This window comes from Myotis davidii, unplaced genomic scaffold (assembly GCF_000327345.1).
Source record: "Myotis davidii unplaced genomic scaffold, ASM32734v1 scaffold130, whole genome shotgun sequence".
NCBI classification, from domain to species: domain Eukaryota; kingdom Metazoa; phylum Chordata; class Mammalia; order Chiroptera; family Vespertilionidae; genus Myotis; species Myotis davidii.
This window is the reverse complement of record NW_006285040.1, coordinates 6,391,444-6,411,086: the sequence shown is the minus strand read 5'-3', so window position 1 is coordinate 6,411,086 and position 19,643 is coordinate 6,391,444. Positions and strand designations below refer to the sequence as shown.

At 37.9% G+C, this 19,643-nt stretch overlaps 1 protein-coding gene across 2 annotated transcripts in view; it reads right to left on the bottom strand.

Annotated features, from left to right (window-relative positions):
• EPB41L4A (erythrocyte membrane protein band 4.1 like 4A) overlaps positions 1-19,643 on the bottom strand; it is a 210,253-nt gene that overhangs the window by 81,130 nt on the left and 109,480 nt on the right. For both annotated transcript variants that reach the window (XM_006755289.2, XM_006755290.2), the window contains exons 5-10: positions 15,577-15,655; positions 7,675-7,772; positions 6,403-6,523; positions 3,777-3,864; positions 1,316-1,404; positions 648-711 (exon numbers count right to left, since the gene is read on the bottom strand). In XM_006755289.2, coding sequence (XP_006755352.1) covers positions 648-711; positions 1,316-1,404; positions 3,777-3,864; positions 6,403-6,523; positions 7,675-7,772; positions 15,577-15,655 — 539 coding nt within the window. The remainder of the gene's footprint in view (positions 1-647; positions 712-1,315; positions 1,405-3,776; positions 3,865-6,402; positions 6,524-7,674; positions 7,773-15,576; positions 15,656-19,643) is intronic.

Below are 19,643 nucleotides of genomic sequence, written 5' to 3'. Positions count from 1 at the left end.
TTTTGTTTGTTTTTTAATTTTTTTATTATTATTAGTTAAGGTACTACAAATGTGTCCTCATCCCCCCCATTAACCTCCAACCTTCCCCCCCCACCCCCGCACACTCACGATCCCATCCCCCTGTTGTCCATGTCCATTGGTTTGGCTTATATACATGTATACAAGTCCTTCGGTTGATCTCTTCCCGCCCTCCCCTACTTTCCTTCTGGGGATTGATAGCCTGATCGCTGTTTCTCAGTCTTTGGATCTGTCCCTTATCCTTACAGATTGTTTAATTTACTTTTGAACAAAATTAGGACACCTTTTAGCCTGTATGCAGACTGCACCCTTCTGATTATACAAATCCTTCGCAGACAGTACCGAAGAGCAAATTACACTAATAAAAGACAATCTCCTGCTATTCTCTTTTCTGGTCTAGGAAGGTTTATTTCCCTTTGCTAAAACTAAAGTGACATTTCTCTGTTACCAACGCATTCGTTTCTACCCTGCCCCTCCTTGAGAAGTTGTGCACTAAGTCCAGTAACCAAGTTCCATGTGGTTGCAGCTGAAGAAAACACAGCAGTCATACTTCATCATGTCTTTGCAGTTATCAATGAGGAGACGAGATCCCCCTGCTCAGCTAAGCTATGTGACAAACAAAAACTTACATCTTTTCCCAGTACTCTAAGTTCAAACTGCGTCTCCTTGAAGTGAACCTTTGTAATCCGAGGCCTGAAAAAAAAAAAAAGCAGATGGTGGTGGTGGTGCTATTTTTCAGAATTAACCTTTCTGAAATTCAGTGGAAAAAGACTGGTTCATAATGTTTCCTTTCTATACTACTATAACCACTGTAGAGTTCCCTGTGTACCCTCTGCTCTATACACCTCCCTAAACCAAATTCTATTCTCATTCTGTGCTTCTCCAGTAAATGCACGCACGCTTGGAATCCCCAGCCCCAACAGTGTTGCTTTCCCAGACCCAGTGCAGAGCCAGAGAATCCTTGGTCCCTCTCACACCTTTCCACTTAGTGAGAACTCATAGTGGTCCTGGGAACCCAGCCCAGCAGTGCACCCTGGAACTCGTGGGGAATCCTACTACACAGCTTCAACGGACAAGAGTCCAGAATCACAGAGAAAATTTCTCTGAAATTTACAGAGAAAATATATACTGATATGCATTGGGAGAAACTTTATAGCCAATTTCACTCATATTTATCAACTACTAGAAATGTACCTGGTTTCTTTTCTCAACCCTTTCACTGACACACAAGTTATACACAAACCCAAAACATGCAGTGTATAACTTGAATACCAACTCTGCCAGAGTTTATACTCACCAGAAATACTTCCCCACTTGCTTTTTATTCTTGTAGACAACAACACCAACTGGAGTTAATCCTAAGAAATACTCAGATTTGTTTTCTCCCTGCAAAAACAAACATATGCCTATAACTATAAATGTATTCATTTAAACGCACACTATCAAACTGTAACTGGCCATTCAAATATAATTTGTCAGATTGATATTGGATCTAGTTTTTGAAAGTCGTCAGCTTGGAAAGCTAGCTAAGCTATGATGGTAGCTAACTTGCTGCTCATTGTTTTCAAAGTTTTAAAGAAATTTTTTCTAGTGCATTCATACTTGCAACCTCAGTTCATTAAAAGAACCTAGACTACTAATCAGGCCTCTGATCGACCCACCCCATTGTTCAACCCTGGCTGCACATTAACTAGAATCACCCATGCAGCTTGAAATGCTGATGCCTGGGCATTACCAAAACCAGTTAAATCAGAATCTGCAAGGAAGGGGCCCAGGTATCAAAAACACTAAGAACCACTGGCTTCTACCAACGGTCCCTTACCCGGGGCTCACTGATCTTACTTTCTGATGTGAACAATCATGAGACCTTGTTCACCACCACCCTCTCCAGAAAGTTCAGGCAGCCACCTGCAGGCATACAGCTGGATTTTCTGAGGTCACTATCACGCTCCTTCCTACTGACACCTGTGGCTTTAAGACTGCTCAAAATTTTAAAATACAGTCTCTTCTGATAAAGACTAGAAACCCTTAATTTCCAGGCAATGATAAATCTCAATTAAGAAAATGGGATTCTGAAATGAAAAAGTTGCAGAGTGGGTGCCAAGGACATATACAGAACTGTCTATGTTCATCTTATTTCTACTCTGAGGTCAAATAACAGATTGCAAAGTCCCAGTCCCAAGGACATTAGTCAACTAATAAGTTTTGAAAGAATACCAACTGTTGCCCACTTTCAGTTTTAAAAATTCAATCTTAAAGGAATGCATGGAAGAGTCTAAAGAGTCCAGTTTACTTGCCATAAACTCCTACTGCCCACATTGTGACTTGGGATAAACATTACACAAACGTTGTGACTTGGGATAAACATTACACAAACACACAAGTATTTTGCAGAAGACTCTCTTTTTATACATTTCCTATAAAATACATTTTTTTTTAAAACTGAAAACTTAACAAGATTAGTGTAGATGGAAGGGGAAAAGATAACTAGCCCACTAAATTGTAGAAGCATTCATGAAGGACAATTGTATAAAGTATTTAATGATGAATGAGACTGAAATTTAATATATCAGGGAACCACTACTTCCCCCCAAATATGTAACTTTTATTACCACAGTAATGGTATATATACCCAGGGACACATCTAACTCTTACAAACTCTGAAAAGCAAAAAAATATATAACAAAATAAATGCATGACTGAGTTATTTACATTACAGTAAATTTTATCAGGGTTCCTTAAAAATTGAGTTCCCCAATCCAACTGACAAACACTCTGCCTTTTATAATCTTTAGCAATTCATTTCCGGTAAAGGTACATGGCTCATTTTCTCAAATAACCAAATTTGACTATTGCTAATAAAACTCATAAAATGAAAGACAATCACATTTTAATCTCACTGGCATAGAATAACCAACTGATAACCTTAGAGAAGTGGTTCAAAGGTTAAGACCAGATCCAGAACATTCAACACAGATTCCATGTAATTGCTCAGTGACTATATTCAGCAAGTTTTCATCAGTTACTAAAGAAAATCTGCAAATATATTTCTAATAATGCAGTGGCAAAAACTACAATAGATGCCTGATCAGTGTAGCTCAGTGGTAGAGCTGTGAACCAGGCCACTGTTTGATTCCTGGTCAGGGCACATGCCCAGGTTGTGAACTTGATACCCAATGGGGGACATGCAAGAGGCAACCAAGCAATGATTCTCTCTCATCATTGATGTTTCTATCTCTCCCTCTTCCTTCCTCTCTGAAATCATTAAAAATATATTTTTTAAAAACTACAATAGGCAGTAACTATAATATTGACAGAACCTACAGATGCATAAAGAACCACAGATAGTTGTAGCTGTACTGTTGTCTAACGCCTACTTTAAGTAATTTTATTAATGTTTTTCAGCCGTGAAACCTATTTTTGGAAAACCCTCCTATTTTCTGCCTAATACAATCAATTACAGACCAATTTTAAATTGTTTTGACGTTTAGCTAAGCCCCTTGGAACTGTTTTCCAGATTGTGTTTTCAAGCCCAGTTAATTGTTTTCTACACATGGAAATATAATCACAGACTTCTATGCAAAACTCATTAGGATTTAATCCACACAAGAGATTCTCTGTGTTTGCAAAACACAGATGAAAAAGCATCATCTGCTTTCTACACAACAGGATTGCAGCTTTCCTTTGGGAGTTTCAGTGGCACTTTAAGAAAAATGTCATCAGATTAAAATATTTTGTGTTAATTAAATGTTACTCACATAGACGGGATGGAGGTCAACGCCGTACATCTCCAGGGATTTTGCAGTCCTCAAATAATTCAGCTCTGCTTCAGAAGGAGCCTGACCCCTGAACCCAGCACAAAAACAAAGAGCTTACTCTATGACAGCCACGACATAGGGAATGAAACCATCCTCGCCATGTTCCCTGGAAAAATAAGTAACCCTTTGTGCTAGTGCAAACCCAACTCTTTGTACTTCAAGAAGCCCCTTGCCTTCTTGATGACGAAATTGTACACCCTTGAAACAAGGTGACACTTGTATCAAGTTCATTTCATTTATCAAGTCTATTTTTGCTCATTATAACCAGTCCCAATGTTCTAGCACATATGAAAAATTCTCCGTTTCAGAAACCCCGAGAGAGATTAGGAAGAATGTAAGCACTTAAATTAAAAAAGTATACCCTGACAAAGAGTGCAAAGCCTCCATGCACCAGCAGCTCTTCACCAGGAGCAAGAAAGGTGAGAGCAGTTGTGGGTAGCAAGAAGAGAATGGGCTCCCCACCACCCAACTGGGGTCTCAGTGGCACCTCCTGAGCAAAACAGTCTGGTATTTAGAAATTGTAAAAAATACTAGTCATTGTCTTAATACAAAGGATAAACATATTCCCTAAATCTTTATTGGTGATAATATACAGAAAATAGCATTCATTCCTAATGAGGGTGAGAATTGGCCAAGAATCTCCATGGATGAATGGAAATGGTGTGTGTGTGTGTGTGTGTGTAAGAGAGAAAGAGAGATTTTTTTTAATGGCTAACAAAAGGAGCTGTAAATTTTTTAAAATTAAGAAATTCTTTCGATGCAGCTATGGTACGCTGGAAAACCCAGTCATAAATCACACTTTTCAAATCTATGAAGACTGCGACCACTCACTGAAAATTAGACACAACAAAGCTACCAAACTTTGATCAAGCTTTCTTCTCTTAGAAATAACAGTCACACTGTCAACATCTTTGCATACAATATGTAAGACCCTTCACTCAAAGCTCCTTGATAATTTCAAAATATAACTGTACTTTGAAACTCCTAGTAGAATTAGTATTCTCAGAATATGCCAAACACACTGCCCTTCACAATGTTGTTACAGGCACTGTCTTAGTACCCACTTCAGCAAAACCGTAAAGTGAAGGACTCTATAATCAGCTGGAGAGCATTCTGGTGCATGCAAATATGAGATGGAGAGCCTGGTTTCCCTGATTGCAATTCAGCAATTGACTTCTCTGCTACTCACTGCAACAGATCCTGTAGGCAAACATTTTTTGTTGACCAGATTAATTCTGCATTTTCCCCCTTCACTATAATACATCTAAAAACAAGCAAATTCAAGAGGGAATGTTACATAAGAGGCAATAAAGCAAAGTTAATCAGTATAGAGGATTTAACCAAAATAACTATAATTAAATTATGACTTCAATGCTACAGGCCATTACTTGAAAATCCTACTAGGGGCTTGGGCATATTCTCAGAGGTGCATGTAGTGTTAACATAATACTCTCCGAGGCTCCACACTGGTGTCATCATTATTTTCAGATTCATTGCTAAAGACTGAATAGGACTTGCTTATAACTGTGAAGAATTTACATACTTATGACTTAGCAGATCCAGAATACATTAAAGCTTTTGTGGTTATAAATTATATTGATAGTTTAAAAATAATTTCACAAGGTCCTAGTGACCTTTGTGTAAAATCATACACAAATCTATACAGAATACATTTTCTCTATGGGAAATGATTCATAGAGAGAGGTCTGAAAAGCCATTAACGAAAAATATCTTGACTGTCCTTTAAACTTTATAAATTGTTTGGATTTTCTATGAGCTTCTTAGTGTTATAAGCAGTTAAAACTTGAAAAAGAAAAAGAATACTAGAATGTTCCAGGCAAAGGTGAAGAATGTATCATTCTAGAAACTCATTAAGCCTGCCAATAGCAAAGGACGGTGGTTGATGTAATATAAAATGTTATTTTTCCAGCTTTATTGATATATAATTAACTTATATTGTGTATGTTTTAGATGTAGTGTGTGTTTGATACATTTAAAAAATATATATATTTTTTTCATTTCAGACAGGAAGGGAGAGGGAGAAAAACAGAAACATCAATGATGAGAAAGAATCATTGATAACTGTCTCCTGCATGCCCTACTGGGGATCAAGCCCTCAACTTGGACATGTGCCCTGACCAGGAATCAAACAGTGACCTCCTGGGTCGTAGGTTGATGCTCAACCACTCAGCAATGCTGGCCGAGTTATTTGGTACAGTTTTATATTTCAAAATGATGGTCACCATACTTAGCTAACATCTCCATCTTGTCACCATTTCTTTTTTGTGGTGAGACCTACATTTAAGATCTACTCTCTTTGCTACTTTCAAGTATATGAATAGACCCTGAGGGCATTATGCTAAGTAAAATAAGTCAGAGAAAAACAGACACAGTATCTCTTGTATGCAAAATCCAAAAAAGCCAATCTAACAGAAATAGAGACTGGAATAGTGGCTCCTAGGGGCTGGTAATCAGATTCAGGGATATGGGGGAGACGCTGGTCAAAGATGACGTCTGGGGGTCTAATGTACACCCTGTTAATTATAGTTAATAATGTGACTCTTACATTAGAGTTTTATGAATTCTTTCTATGGCTTCTTCAAGTTCTTCCTTCTGATCAGGAACAAACCGGTATTCTGACACATATCCTGCAGTATGCTTATATGGGTCATAATCTCCAAGTTCAGCTAAAAAAGGAAAAAAATTATAATTTTTTTCATTTTAGGAAAATATTCTCCTCCAATATACAGGAATACAAATATTCCTATCATGCTTAAACATGTCCTTCAAATGCCTTATTAATAAATTCACATATATGTAAATAGTTTTAGTAAAAAATAACTCTGATGAGCATATATATGAATGGTATAAAAAAAACCTTATCTTAAAAACATAAGTTCTGTGTTTTTGCTTTCTGAAAGACCATAATTATTTTCATTCCAATTATTCTTATCATTTAAATGAAAAAAAAAGTTATAAACAATTTAGAGTACAGTCTTGGAAATATAGAATAGAATAACAGCCATGACCCCAATATATCCTCCCAGACAATGACACCAAGAAATAGAGCGTGTGATTCAAAATGTATTTGCCACACATAATGGTCAAGAAAATATAATACAATGCTGCACATAACCCCATTACAGTTTATGCAAAGAAGCAAAATGAAACCAGAAAGCTCAGTATATTAGGCTTATAAAAAATTCTCTTCCTTACATTAATCCACCTTACAAACCCAACCAAGTTCATCTATGCAACATTATTCCTAGGATATTTTTTCTAGGCTGGGTCTCATCTGCAAAGGCCATTCAAAGGCAGGGAACATGCTGTTTCGTTGCCCCCATCCTCAGCCTCAGTCTCAAAAATGACAACGCGACCTGGAAATGCCCCCAGGGGAGCAAATATCAATGCCAAGAGCTGAAGTGCAGTGAGTGCAGGTGTGTGCCACACTCTGCACTGGCGTTGGCACCTGGCTGCACAGGGTCTTCACAACAGCTGCCTGGAAGCAGCGTGGGCTCTGAGACACAACAGCTTCGGGGAACAATGAGCTCAGGTGGAACGAGAGGAGAACAGGTTTCCAGGCCCTCCACTTAATCAAGAATCAATGCTACGCCCGTGACTAAACCTGCATGAGACCCACCACAAGAAATGTATAAGTGGCTTCATGCTGACCTCTTCCGAAGGGACCTGATTAAAACCTGATTCTGACTAAATTCAATTTTTTTCCCCAGTAAAACATCTTGATAAGAAACATTTTAGCTTATAAACTCCCTTAAAAAGAAAAATTCAAACATTGTTCTCAAAATCTCTGCAGCAAATGTACGTCGGTGGAACCTACACTGGACGGCATATGCTCCCAGCTGAGCAGCAGTGCCGGCAGGGCAGGGCAGCCGGCCCTGAAGGACATCTTGCTTCACTTGCAAGAAAAACTGGTATCTAAAAGAGAAATGGAAAATGAGATTAATGATACCTTACACTACCCAGACCTGAAGCTTCAGAGCCTGACTAATGAAAATAAAATGCTTCCTGGTTTTTTGTACGAAGGGGGCGGCTGTGTGAATAGACTTTAAGTACCCTCTGCAGGGGCAATGCAGGGTAGTGACTAAAAGGGGAAGGCTCTCCACTTAGCCTGGCTGGACTGCATCCCAGCCCCAGTACTCCGCAGACGGTGGCCGTGGTCGGCTGCCTGACCTCTCTAACAGCCATCTCTTCACCTGTAAAACTCAGACAGGGAAGTAGCTACACCTCACACGGCTGAAGTGGAGGTTCTATGTAAGCTACTGTTGCATTGTCATCACTGCCATTTCCACTGCTGACAACATGCTCATAATGGGAGGAACAAATCACAAGGACCCAGTCCTGATGACGTGTTATCTACAGGGTGTACGATCATTGATGAAGGACAAAAGGTCATGATAGTGTCATTCTATCAATCCTCCCACTTATTAAGATCCTGCCCATTATCTGCAGCTTTGCTCATTCCATTTGCCTAAAGAAAAACCTGTTATCATAAGAATGCCACCCACTGTTCTAAACACTGTAAATATAGTAACTCATTCTAAGTACTTTACATACAATAACTTATGTAAGACTTTAAAATGAAGTCAGGACTGTTATCACCTTCATTTTGCAGATAAAGAAACTAACAGACACAAAGAGATGAAGTAACTTGTCCAAGATCTCACAAGAGCTAAATAGCAGAGCCATACCTGGATTCTAGGGCCCCTGACCCTAGATCTCTCTTAATGAGGGTGCTAGGCAACTCCAGCTAGCTTCCCACCCTCCACCTACCCGTCCTCCATTCAGGCTTTCTGCCAGTGGGTTGAGAGAGGCCAGAGGTTTATGAACCAATACAATGAATCATCAACACAAGCCCCAGCCGCCATCTTTCTCTCTCCCTGTCTCTTTCTCTATCAGACACACACACACACACACACACACATACACACACACACACACACACATACATACATACACACATATATACACACACATACGCACACACACACACAGGCTGTCCTTTGTGATTTATCTTTCTTTGCAACGTGTCATTGGGAAGGGGCAGGAAAAAAAAGCAAAGAATGAATTCTAAAAATCAGTTGTGATAAATTTCTTTTCCAAATGCTCACAACTAAAGCCCTTAGTGAGGATAACCAAATGTTAGCTGCTACTCTTATTATTTCTACAAGACTGATAGCAACTTTGTGCCCACAGGCTGAAGTGAAAACCTGCGTAACAGTCTGTGCTTTTCCACTGCCAATAAATGGCACCACAGTTCTCCAGACACCCACGTAAGAAACCTAGGAACAACATGTAAGCCCTGGCACCCACATTCTATCTCTCAGCCTGCTGTTTTGGGACTCCATATACTTCTCTCCATCTCCTACTCCAAGTCACTACCCACTGGATTTCTAAAACATTCATGTTCTGTTAATATTCAAACTAATCTCCCTTACAAACTACCTTCCCAAGAGGTAAATAGGATCATGTCTCTCCCTTGTTAAAAAAACAACAACAAAAAACAACCCTTAGGTCTTCAGGATTAAGTTCAAGATCCTTAAAATAGCTTGTAAGACCTCTGCCTACTTCCTGAGCCCGATCTCTTGCCATTAACCACTGACTTCCCATCACCACCACTCCCTATCATTCACATTTTCCAGCCCCACTTAATTACTTTCCACTCCCTGAATGCTTGGCTACCAAATCCACTTTGTTATAGTCATCTGTGCTCTTGAAGAGGAGTAAAGTGATATTAGCAGATATTAAATGCAAAAGCTTATAACGAAAGAGACATTTCACTAGAATTACTACTGCTTGTAGAAACTTGCATTTAGCTACTACACTCTCTTTCTCTATTGTTAACTTGGAATTTATTTTCCTGAAGTGTATTTTTTTTTTTTTAGAAAATGGGTCACAGATGAATATTTGTCTTGCTGTATTAAGACGTTTATAACATCTGACTGAATAGTCAAATCCTTTGCCAAATACAGAAACTGAGAGATCTAATCCCATAAGAGTTTGCTTCAAAGAGAAAGGGAAAAGAGAAACAGAGGGAGGTGAACAACAAAGACAGAGCTGAAACAGAGAAAGACAAACAGATACCAAGGACAGGAACCATAACCCATTGTTAATTCTACTCCCACTCTAGAGGGCTCCGCACACTGTAGCTACTCAGTAAAGAACTGCTATCCTGATAGATGGCTATATGAATGAACAGACAGATGGATGAAAATGGAAAAAACTGAACATTCTTTGCTGTCTCTAAGAAATTCATGAAGAAAGAGAAAAAAAGGACATCTGTTCAAACTTCTCTAGATAATTTGCCTTTCGAAGATACTAGAAATCTTTAAGTCGTTGCATAAAAAAATCCACTAAAATCAAGGAAGACAAGTAAACTATTTTTAATTAGGAACTTGATTAATCTTTATGATAGCAAGCATTATGTTAGTTTTATATAAGACAAATTTATGACACAGTAAATTCTATTTTTATGTGCCAAACACTATATCAGGTCCTATTTGTAATTAACTGTATATAAATCATTTTGTCCATTTTATGGGACTTAGAGTACAACCAAATATTTTACTTAAATTACAGGTTTAGAGTAGCTGGGCCCTTCCATCCATCATTCTTTCTTTTCTTTCTCTTTTTTTAAATTGATTTTAGAGGAAAGGAGGGAGGGAGAGGGAGAGAAATTTTGACTTGTTCTACTTATTTATGCATTCATTGGTTGATTCTTGTATGTGCCCTGACCAGTATCAAACCCACGACCTTGGCATATAGGGATGATGCTCTAATCCACTGAGCTACCCAGCCAGGGTTCTTAATCATTCTGATTAAGGCTATGAACGGATGCTTGAGTCATTGTTTATCTTTGGTTTTAGGGTGAATCTATATTCTAGTTTACCTAGGACAGTTCTAGTTGTGCATATTATACATGCCTAAGTATTAATAAATCTCCTAGTCATTCTGCAGTGTCAGGGTTTGAACAATAAATTATATTGTGACCCTAGTTATATTTTACCCCTATTGGGGGAAAAAGGATGCTGACTAAAAATGATCCACTTAATAAGGAAGCTTTCCAGAATACATTCTGATGCAAGGCAGAGCTTCAGAAAGCATCAACTGGTCACCTTTTGATGTAAATTACCACACTGGTGTGTATGCACTATCTCCCTAGCTAGATTGTGGGCTCTGGGGGAGAAGTGCTCCATCTTTCCTTACTGCAACACTACAACCAGTACAGCACAAGAGAAGGGCTAAAATACTGGCCTCACAGTTATCCGTGGATCTGCTGTTCAATGAAGACAGCTGAATTGATACCAAGGATGTTCGAACCATGAAAATTTAGCACGTATCAGAGGCGAGAAAAATGGGCAAGGAAGGTCTGCTCAGAGAAGGGGCGGAGAGACCCTGATCTTCCAGGAGCCCAGAGAGAAGGTTCTCCTGAAAGACAGTGAGGAATGCTCACACCAAACAGCCTGAGGAGCACCTGGCCGGAAGCCCTGGTGAGGAGTCTGAAAGACTGGGGACAAGCAGAAGTCTGGTTTTTGGGTGCCAGCTGAGCGTGGCCCTGAAGGAGAGCTCCTATCCACACAGAAGCAGGATTGGGTTCTGCACCAGAGAGGGAACACAGCTCGGGACAGCAGCTGAGTCACTTTGGATCGACTTAAATGCGAGGGACAGAGGGAAATGTTTAAATAATAACATAATATTAAACACTGTGGAGGAAATAGAATGTACAGCTTAAGAAGAAAATTTGTAGAGGAAGCAACCACTAATTCTCAAGAGAAACGGACAAAGAAGTTCTGGAATAACACTTTAGCCTCAGAGGCTTAAAACTGATGATTAAAATACAGGAAAAGTAGCAATAGTATATCCTTACATTTGTATAGTCCATTAAAGTTCACAAATTTCTTTTGCATCCATACTGGAAATCGACCCTCCCTTCAACTCTGATGAACCTTATAAGGGCCACTATCTTCACGTAGAGACGGGGACTCTGGAAGTGGACATGTAACTGAAGGTCACTCAGCTACCAAAGAAGCTGAAACAAGCTAATCTTCACAACATGAAGAATATGGACTACCAAAGTAGCAATAATAATTGACAAGCTTAATGTCAATCCCCAGAAAATACTATAAAATAGTATAAAACAAAGACCTGTTTTCAAAAACTAAAAAGTGTTCATTATGAACCAGTCATTTGGAACTAACATTATTTTCTTTTGTAGAAATAGTTGTTAGATCCTTAAAAACTCAGGCAAATTTCAATGACATCATAGATAGCGTTGTCAGCAAAGCAATGCAGTCTGTCTGTCCTCTCTCCTCATACTGAAACCCTATCTTTCTTTGGTCTCTACTGAATCTCGTTGGTACTCAGTGCACTGAAACACAATGCTCCATGTAGTTACTGAACGAAGGGTAGGTGAGTGAGCGAATTCTGTCTTTTCATACAAATTCAAGAAATGCAGGCTAGAGGCAATAGTAGGATGATTCATAGTTAAATGAACAACTATACCCAGGAAGTTCTGATTAGTGGATTGATTTTAACCTGAAAGGCCTGTCTCAGAGCTCCAGCTGGTCTTTTCCTCCCTAGTTTTGTAATCAATAATTTGAAAATGTAAAATAATTATTGTTGTTTCCATTTTAGCTAACTGTACCATCTACTTACATTTTTGCATTATAAGCACTTTGCATGTATTGTCATATATTCCTCCAACATCTTTTTGAAGAAACAGTTTAATTCCATTTTACAGATGAGAATACCGATTATAAAACGATTAGGTAATCTTCTCAAGATTACACAACTAGTGAGTAGCAGAGCAAGGATGCAAACCTCGGCCTGTCTGACTCCAAAGCCCATCTCCTTAACCCATACTGCATTATGCTCACCAAATGTGCAGCGGGCTCAGAGCTATGAATGACATGGAATACACAGAAGGCTGTCATAATATTTTGAATTGGAACTGAAGTTAAGCTTAACAGATGTCATGAGGACACGAATTACTTTAAGGACTGGCAAGAGGGGAGAAATTATATTTATTCTGCATAGACATATTTCAGAGCACATAACAGGTACTCCAGGTTTGTATGATTCTTTCACTTACATTTCTCAAGGTCTGAAACCTTACTTTCCTGTGTATCCCATTCATATTTAGCCTTTTGTCCTCTAAATACAACATCCTTCTGGAATACTACCTAGTATAATCATATATGTACATGGGAAGATTCAATGCAGAACTATCTATGATTTTTAAAAAGGAAACACACTGGAGAGCCCACCACAAGGCATGGCTAAATAAATTGTGTAATACTATGCAGGAGTAAAACGAATGGGTTCAATAGTGCAAGACATCTGCACAATACGTAGGAAACAATGATTACCAAAAAAGTGTGGAAGAATTGGTATGTATAAGCATGTTTACCATCGTATTATTTTTCATATAAAAAATTATAAACAACTTAAGGGCCAATACAGAGAAGGCCAGAAATTTTTTCAAAAGAATTGAAGCAAGATAAAGGTTCAATTTGAAGAGGCTGGCCTAAGTAGATTCATCCTTTAATAATGTATACTGGAGTATTTTGGTTTTTTGTTTCAGTTTTTTCTTTTGCCAAAATTATCTCACACAATTGACTCCTTTTAAAAAGTCCATTTTGCCTACCAACTTAAGTTAACATATTTATGCAAATCATTAAGTTTATCTTCAGGACACACTAAGAATAAGTGCACAGTAATATCACATTAAATACACATTTAATTTACCTAAATTCAACTATATGCTTTGGAAATAAAAATAAATTATAAATTGTGGTCATTACATGTAAGTAAGCCAATTATATCATCTGGTTCTTAACTATATGATCTGGTCTAATACTTAAGGAAAAACAGGTGGCACCAAATTATTCGTGGGTATGTACATAACACAAATCTGTGTATTCTGTTAATGAGCTGTTAGGAAATGTCTGGTCATCATTAATATCTGGTGAACAGATGGGATGTAATGCATTATAAGACACTGCCCCTCTCCAGCCCTGATCGTGCACCGGTGTGGTCCTTCAACCTGGCCTGCGCAATCTCGCAATCCGGGACCCCTCGGGGGATGTCAGAGAGCTGGTTTTGGCTGATCCCGCAGGCCAGGCGGAGGGACCCCACTGGTGCACGAATTCGTGCACCGGGCCTCTAGTTCATATATAACTTTGGACTCCCTCAAAACTTAATTATTAATAGTCTACTGTTGCCTGGAAGCCTTACCAATAACTTAAACAGTCAAGATATATTCTGTAAGTTACATGTGTTATACTGTATTCTTACAATAAAGCAAGAGAAAAGAAAATATCATTAAGAAAATCACAAGGAAGAAACAATACATTTACAGCATTTATTGAAAAAAGTCCATGTACAAGTGCACCCACTCATTTCAAACCAGTGTTGTTCAAGGGTCAACTGTATGAGAGTTTCACATACACTATTTTATTGAAGCTTACAAAAACCTTATGAGACAGGTACATCTACAATTCTACAAAGATACAGGCACAGAGAGGTTACTTGACAACCTCAAAATGAAGGACTTTTCTTGTATTTTCATAAAATGTTGTTTCCTTACAATTCCCTAATGAATTACAGAAATAAATGTGCGTTTATATCACCTGGACTCAGTTTCCCCATGAGCCCACAACTCAGAAATCCTTCTTGACTGCAAGAATATTCATAAAACTCTTATCAATACAATCCCACTCTTCAGCATCTCCCCAACACCCCAGACCTTCTCCCACAGAGGTGTGCTCACAGAAAGCTGAATGGACAGCCCTGCTTTCCAAATGCTCGCTAACAATGTGGTGATAGACAATGTGAACGCAGACATCAGCACAGTACTAAAGAAGAGGCCTAATTATAGCACTTCAGGGTATAACAGAAAATATCCAATTAAATCACTCTTTTGTGTGCAGTCTAGAATCAAGGCAAAACAAAGTGTAAGGGAAACATGAAAAAATGGAATAGGAACAAAACCACAGACTAACTTAGTTTTCAAAGATATGATTTCAAATTTTTTGAGTAACAAATTAGGCTCTACTTGTAAAGTTGGGGGAAACGATTTTGTTTTGCTACCATGTGCAATTTAGTCACAGGTGGAACAGTGAAAATATCACAGGCCTGCCTGCTCTTTATAAACCACTTGCAAATACTGGATTGAGCTATCTTAACAGAATCAACACCTATTGAAAATTCTGCCTTAACTGAAATAAAACATTTGATGACAAAGGTGAAGTAATACATCATAAAACCCTAAAAACATCTTTTTAATTTCCTACAGAGATATAAGTGAAACCCCCGGACAGCTAACATCTAAGATATAACCAATTAAAAAGAAATAAATGGCTCTTCAAATTTATATTTACATATACAAACTGAGCATTAAAATACCTTCCTTTACCCAGTTCAAACGGCTACTTTTATGACTTCAGAGGCTGACTGCATACTTCACAAGAATGATACAGAAATATCATCGCAACAGATGCAAAATCCATCATTGTGTCACCCAGATGCATACCACTGTTCATACACATCTATCATGAGACATTGATCTGCCTCACGCAATGCTGGTTTAAATTTAACTCTCGCAGGAGATGCAATACAAAATGCAGGTAGACATGCATCCAAATGGTTGACTCCATTTTTTAAATAAAGCCTTTTGTATATGCCATACATGTACTGTTCAAAAGCTAAGTCAATACTGTACCTGGTTATTTCTTCTTTAAGCTTACATGGATCTTCAGCATAGAATTTAATACCAAAATACAAAGTATATGGAGGTCCAGCTAAAATAAGAAATATAAATTAATTAGATTTAACATAATAATTAGGCAAAGTAGTAGTGTAATATTATACAACTATTAAAAATTATATTTCCAAAAATATTTACAAGCAATTTACTAAATAAAGGGTTAATATCCAAAATATGAGGAACTCATACAACTCAATAGCAAAAACAAAACAATAAATAAATGGGCAAAGCACCTAAATAGATGTACAAATGGCCAACAGATACACAAAAAGGTGCTCAATATTGCTAATCACCAGGGAAATGCAAATCAAAACCACAATGAGGCATCCCCTTACACCTACAAGAATAGCTATTATCAAAAAAGACAACTGTTGGTAGGAATGTAAAAAATGTCAAAAAAAAAAAAGACAAAAGTGTTGGTGAGAATGTAAATTGGTACAGCCATTATGGGAAATAGTATGGAAGTTCCTTAATAAATTAAAAATAGAGCTACCATGTGATCCAGCAATCCCACTACTGGGCATTTATCCAAAAGAAATGAAAGACAGATCTCAAAGAGATATCTACATTCCCATGTTCACTGCAACATTAGTCATAATAGCTAAGATATGTAAGCAATCGAAGTGTCCATCAATGAAACAATAGATAAATAAAATGTGGTACACCCACACCCACACACAATGGAATATTATTCAGCCATAAAAAAGAAGGAAATACTCCAATTTGAGATAACATGAATGAAACTTGAGAATATGTTAGGTGAAATAAGCCAGACACAACAAATACTACTTGATCTCACTTATATGTGGAATCTAAAGTAGTCCCACACAATATAAAATAATATTGAATTTGAATTGTAACTAAAAACAAAATTTTTAAAAATTAAAAAATATATAAAATAAAATAGTCACACGTATAGATGCAGAGGGTAGAATGGTGGCTGCCAGAGGCTGGGAGAGGGGGAATGAGAAGATGTTGGTCAAGAGTATGAAGTTTCAGTTATACTAGATGAATGAGTTCTGGGAATCTAACATACAACCTTGTGATGTTAGTTATTGACAGTGTGTTGTATATTAGAAATATGCTAAGAGGATAAAATTTAAAATTTCTCACACATACTGGTAACTATAAAGATGTGATAAATAAGCTATTTAGCTTGATTATGCTTATCTTTTCACAATGTATGCATATATATAAACATTAAGTTGTATACCTTAAATATATACAATTTTTACATGTCACAGCTATCTCAATAAAGTTATTTAAAAATTATACTCACCAAGAATTTCTAAAGACAAAAGGGAAAATAAAATGAAGTAAGACTTCAACTATGCAGGTATCTGTGTATGTATGGTCTATCCCAGTGGTCGGCAAACTCATTAGTCAACAGAGCCAAATATCAACAGTACAACGATTGAAATTGTAAGATACACAAAGAGTGCAAGGGGATGCTTTGATATCCGTATACATTGTGAAAGGGTTTCCTCCTTCAGGTGAACTAACACATCCGTCCCCTCGCGTATTAACCATTTTTCCCAATGAGAACATTTATTCTACCCTTAGAAAAATTGATATGTTAGAAATATTTTACCATGTATACTCTTACCTTTTTAGAAAAAAAAAATTATCAGTGAAATTATGTGGATTAGGTCAATATATGTCTCATTCTTAAACTTTCCTGAATCTAAGAATGTGTTCTTACATATTTAAAAAGGTATTTCTCATCTCAATCACGTACCAGACACAAGAACTATATGCACAAATACCAAATATATATGAAACAAAGCCTGGAAATGTACCTACATGGGCCAACATAAAATAGTTAAACACTCATATTGTGGAAGAGGGCACACACAACCTTGGGTACCAACCACAATATATTATGCTTGTCCTAGAAATATCTCCATTTCAGAGAGTATGAATCTAACCTGCCCTCTCTGCAAGCTGCACACACACTTCACAGCAGTGTGTTAAATAGATCTTACATTAAAACTGTTTTAAACAGATTTGTTACCTGGTGCACTGATTGGTGATCAGAGTTTCTAATTTCTTCTTCAACAAAAGCTCTCCCACGCAAATAAAAAAGGTATAAAGTATGCACTTCGGTAAAAATACTTCCACCTACTGCTGTGACCCTCGGTCTTTGATAGTGTGCAGTAGACAGAAAGATTAGTAGACTAGTTTTTCTATTTTCATTGTGTCTTAGATTCAGAACTATAAGTCTTATGAGTAAATTAAGTCAAAAACTTTAGAAGTTGGGGAAAGGAAATTAAACGGAACAAAGGCAATAAACCCATAATGCACTTTTAATATACAAACTACATCAGTATTTACTATTATTATGACCCACACACGCTATGCTTGTAGAACCCCATTGCCCTGTCCCTGGGACACAGAAGACAACCGAGACTACAGCCCCGCTCCTCTCCCTCATCCGGGTAGGCACTCCTTATGCTAGAGCTTCTTTAAAAACTAAATTCTAAAAGAAACTTTGTTGTAATTTTTTACTATTAGAGTTGATCCACATGTTTGATTTCTACGTTAACCACTGGGCTTCTGACAAGCACAGCCCTCTCCTCTTGACAGTCTGTGTCAAGGAGGCACAGACTATTAAATATTAAATATTTAGAAGAGCCAGGAAGTCCACCCTCTGCTGATCCGTCTTTGTCAATCAAGCCCTATGTTACTGAGCAGATGGGTCGGCCTGTGCCTGCAGGCCACTGGGGTTGGTATCTGGGGGCAGGAAGAGCACAGATGCTGCTGAGACTGTGCACAAAGGAAGGCCTCCTCCCGAGTCCAGAGCTGCTTTTATCCTCTGGAACATGACAGATTACACCCTTCTGATCAACCAGCCCCTCCAAACGTGTTTGGTGATGAGCAGTTATGCAGAAGTTTGAAAAATACACAACTGGAAACATTTGGTTTGGGCTAATTTTTTTAAAGGACTCATAGCCCACTTACACATAAAATGGCGTGTGTTCTATAAGTACCGCGCGCTAACCGATTGCGCCACTGGAGCTCCATAAAATGGCGTGTGTTCTAAATATAAGGCATCATTACCATTTGATTGCATTTGGTAAAGTACAAAAATGTTTCCTAAACGTCTCATTCTCAACAGCCACCTGGTAATGTACGCAAGGCAGTTGAAGCTCCAAGGAGGTAAGTTCCTAAGATCACAGGGATCACAAACTAAGAATCAAGTTTGCTCCTGGAGTTCAGTGCTTTCTGGCCACTATTCCATACAGCCTCCCAGGGAAGAAATTATAATTATAGAATGAGCAAAATCTTTCATAAACATCACTCTTTTATAGATTAATCAAAGGCCATGGAAATGGACATATTTGGAGCAAGGCTATGTCTAAGATTGACTATAAAACTAGGTGCTAATGAAGCAAATTCCCAAGTTATTATGATCTTGAATCCATGTCTCATTCTTAAACTTTAAGAAACCCTTATGCAAAGTAAGTTAATATTGTTTCACTTTAGCAAAATATATAGAAGCCAGAAGCTGGGAATCCTCTAATCTACCTTTTAAAGACTAATTTCAAGACCTTTAATGGTAATAAAAAGTCCCCTAGCCTGACTGGAGTGACTAGTGTTTCAGCATCGACCTATGAACCAAGAGGTCACAGTTCGATTCTGGGTCAGGGCACATGCCTGGGTTGCAGGCTTGATCCCCAGTGGGGTGCATGCAGGAGGCAGCCAATCGATGATTCTCTCATCACTGATGTTTTTCTTTCCCTCTCCCTTCTTCTCTGTGAAATCAATAAAATATATATATATATTTTAAAGTCCCCCATTAACACAGAGATTAATAAATCAAGACTTGCCCATGAGAATCCTGGTGACTAACAAGTATTCTGTCATTTTTGTCGCTATTCCTTCTGACTGATAGATATCACATCTACTGAAGATGTGAGAGTCATTCTCCTCCATTAATTATCAAACTATCTCATGAGATAAAAAATAAAGATTATGTATTCTTCAGTTAAATAATCTTTCTTCAATGGTAATAGCAACAT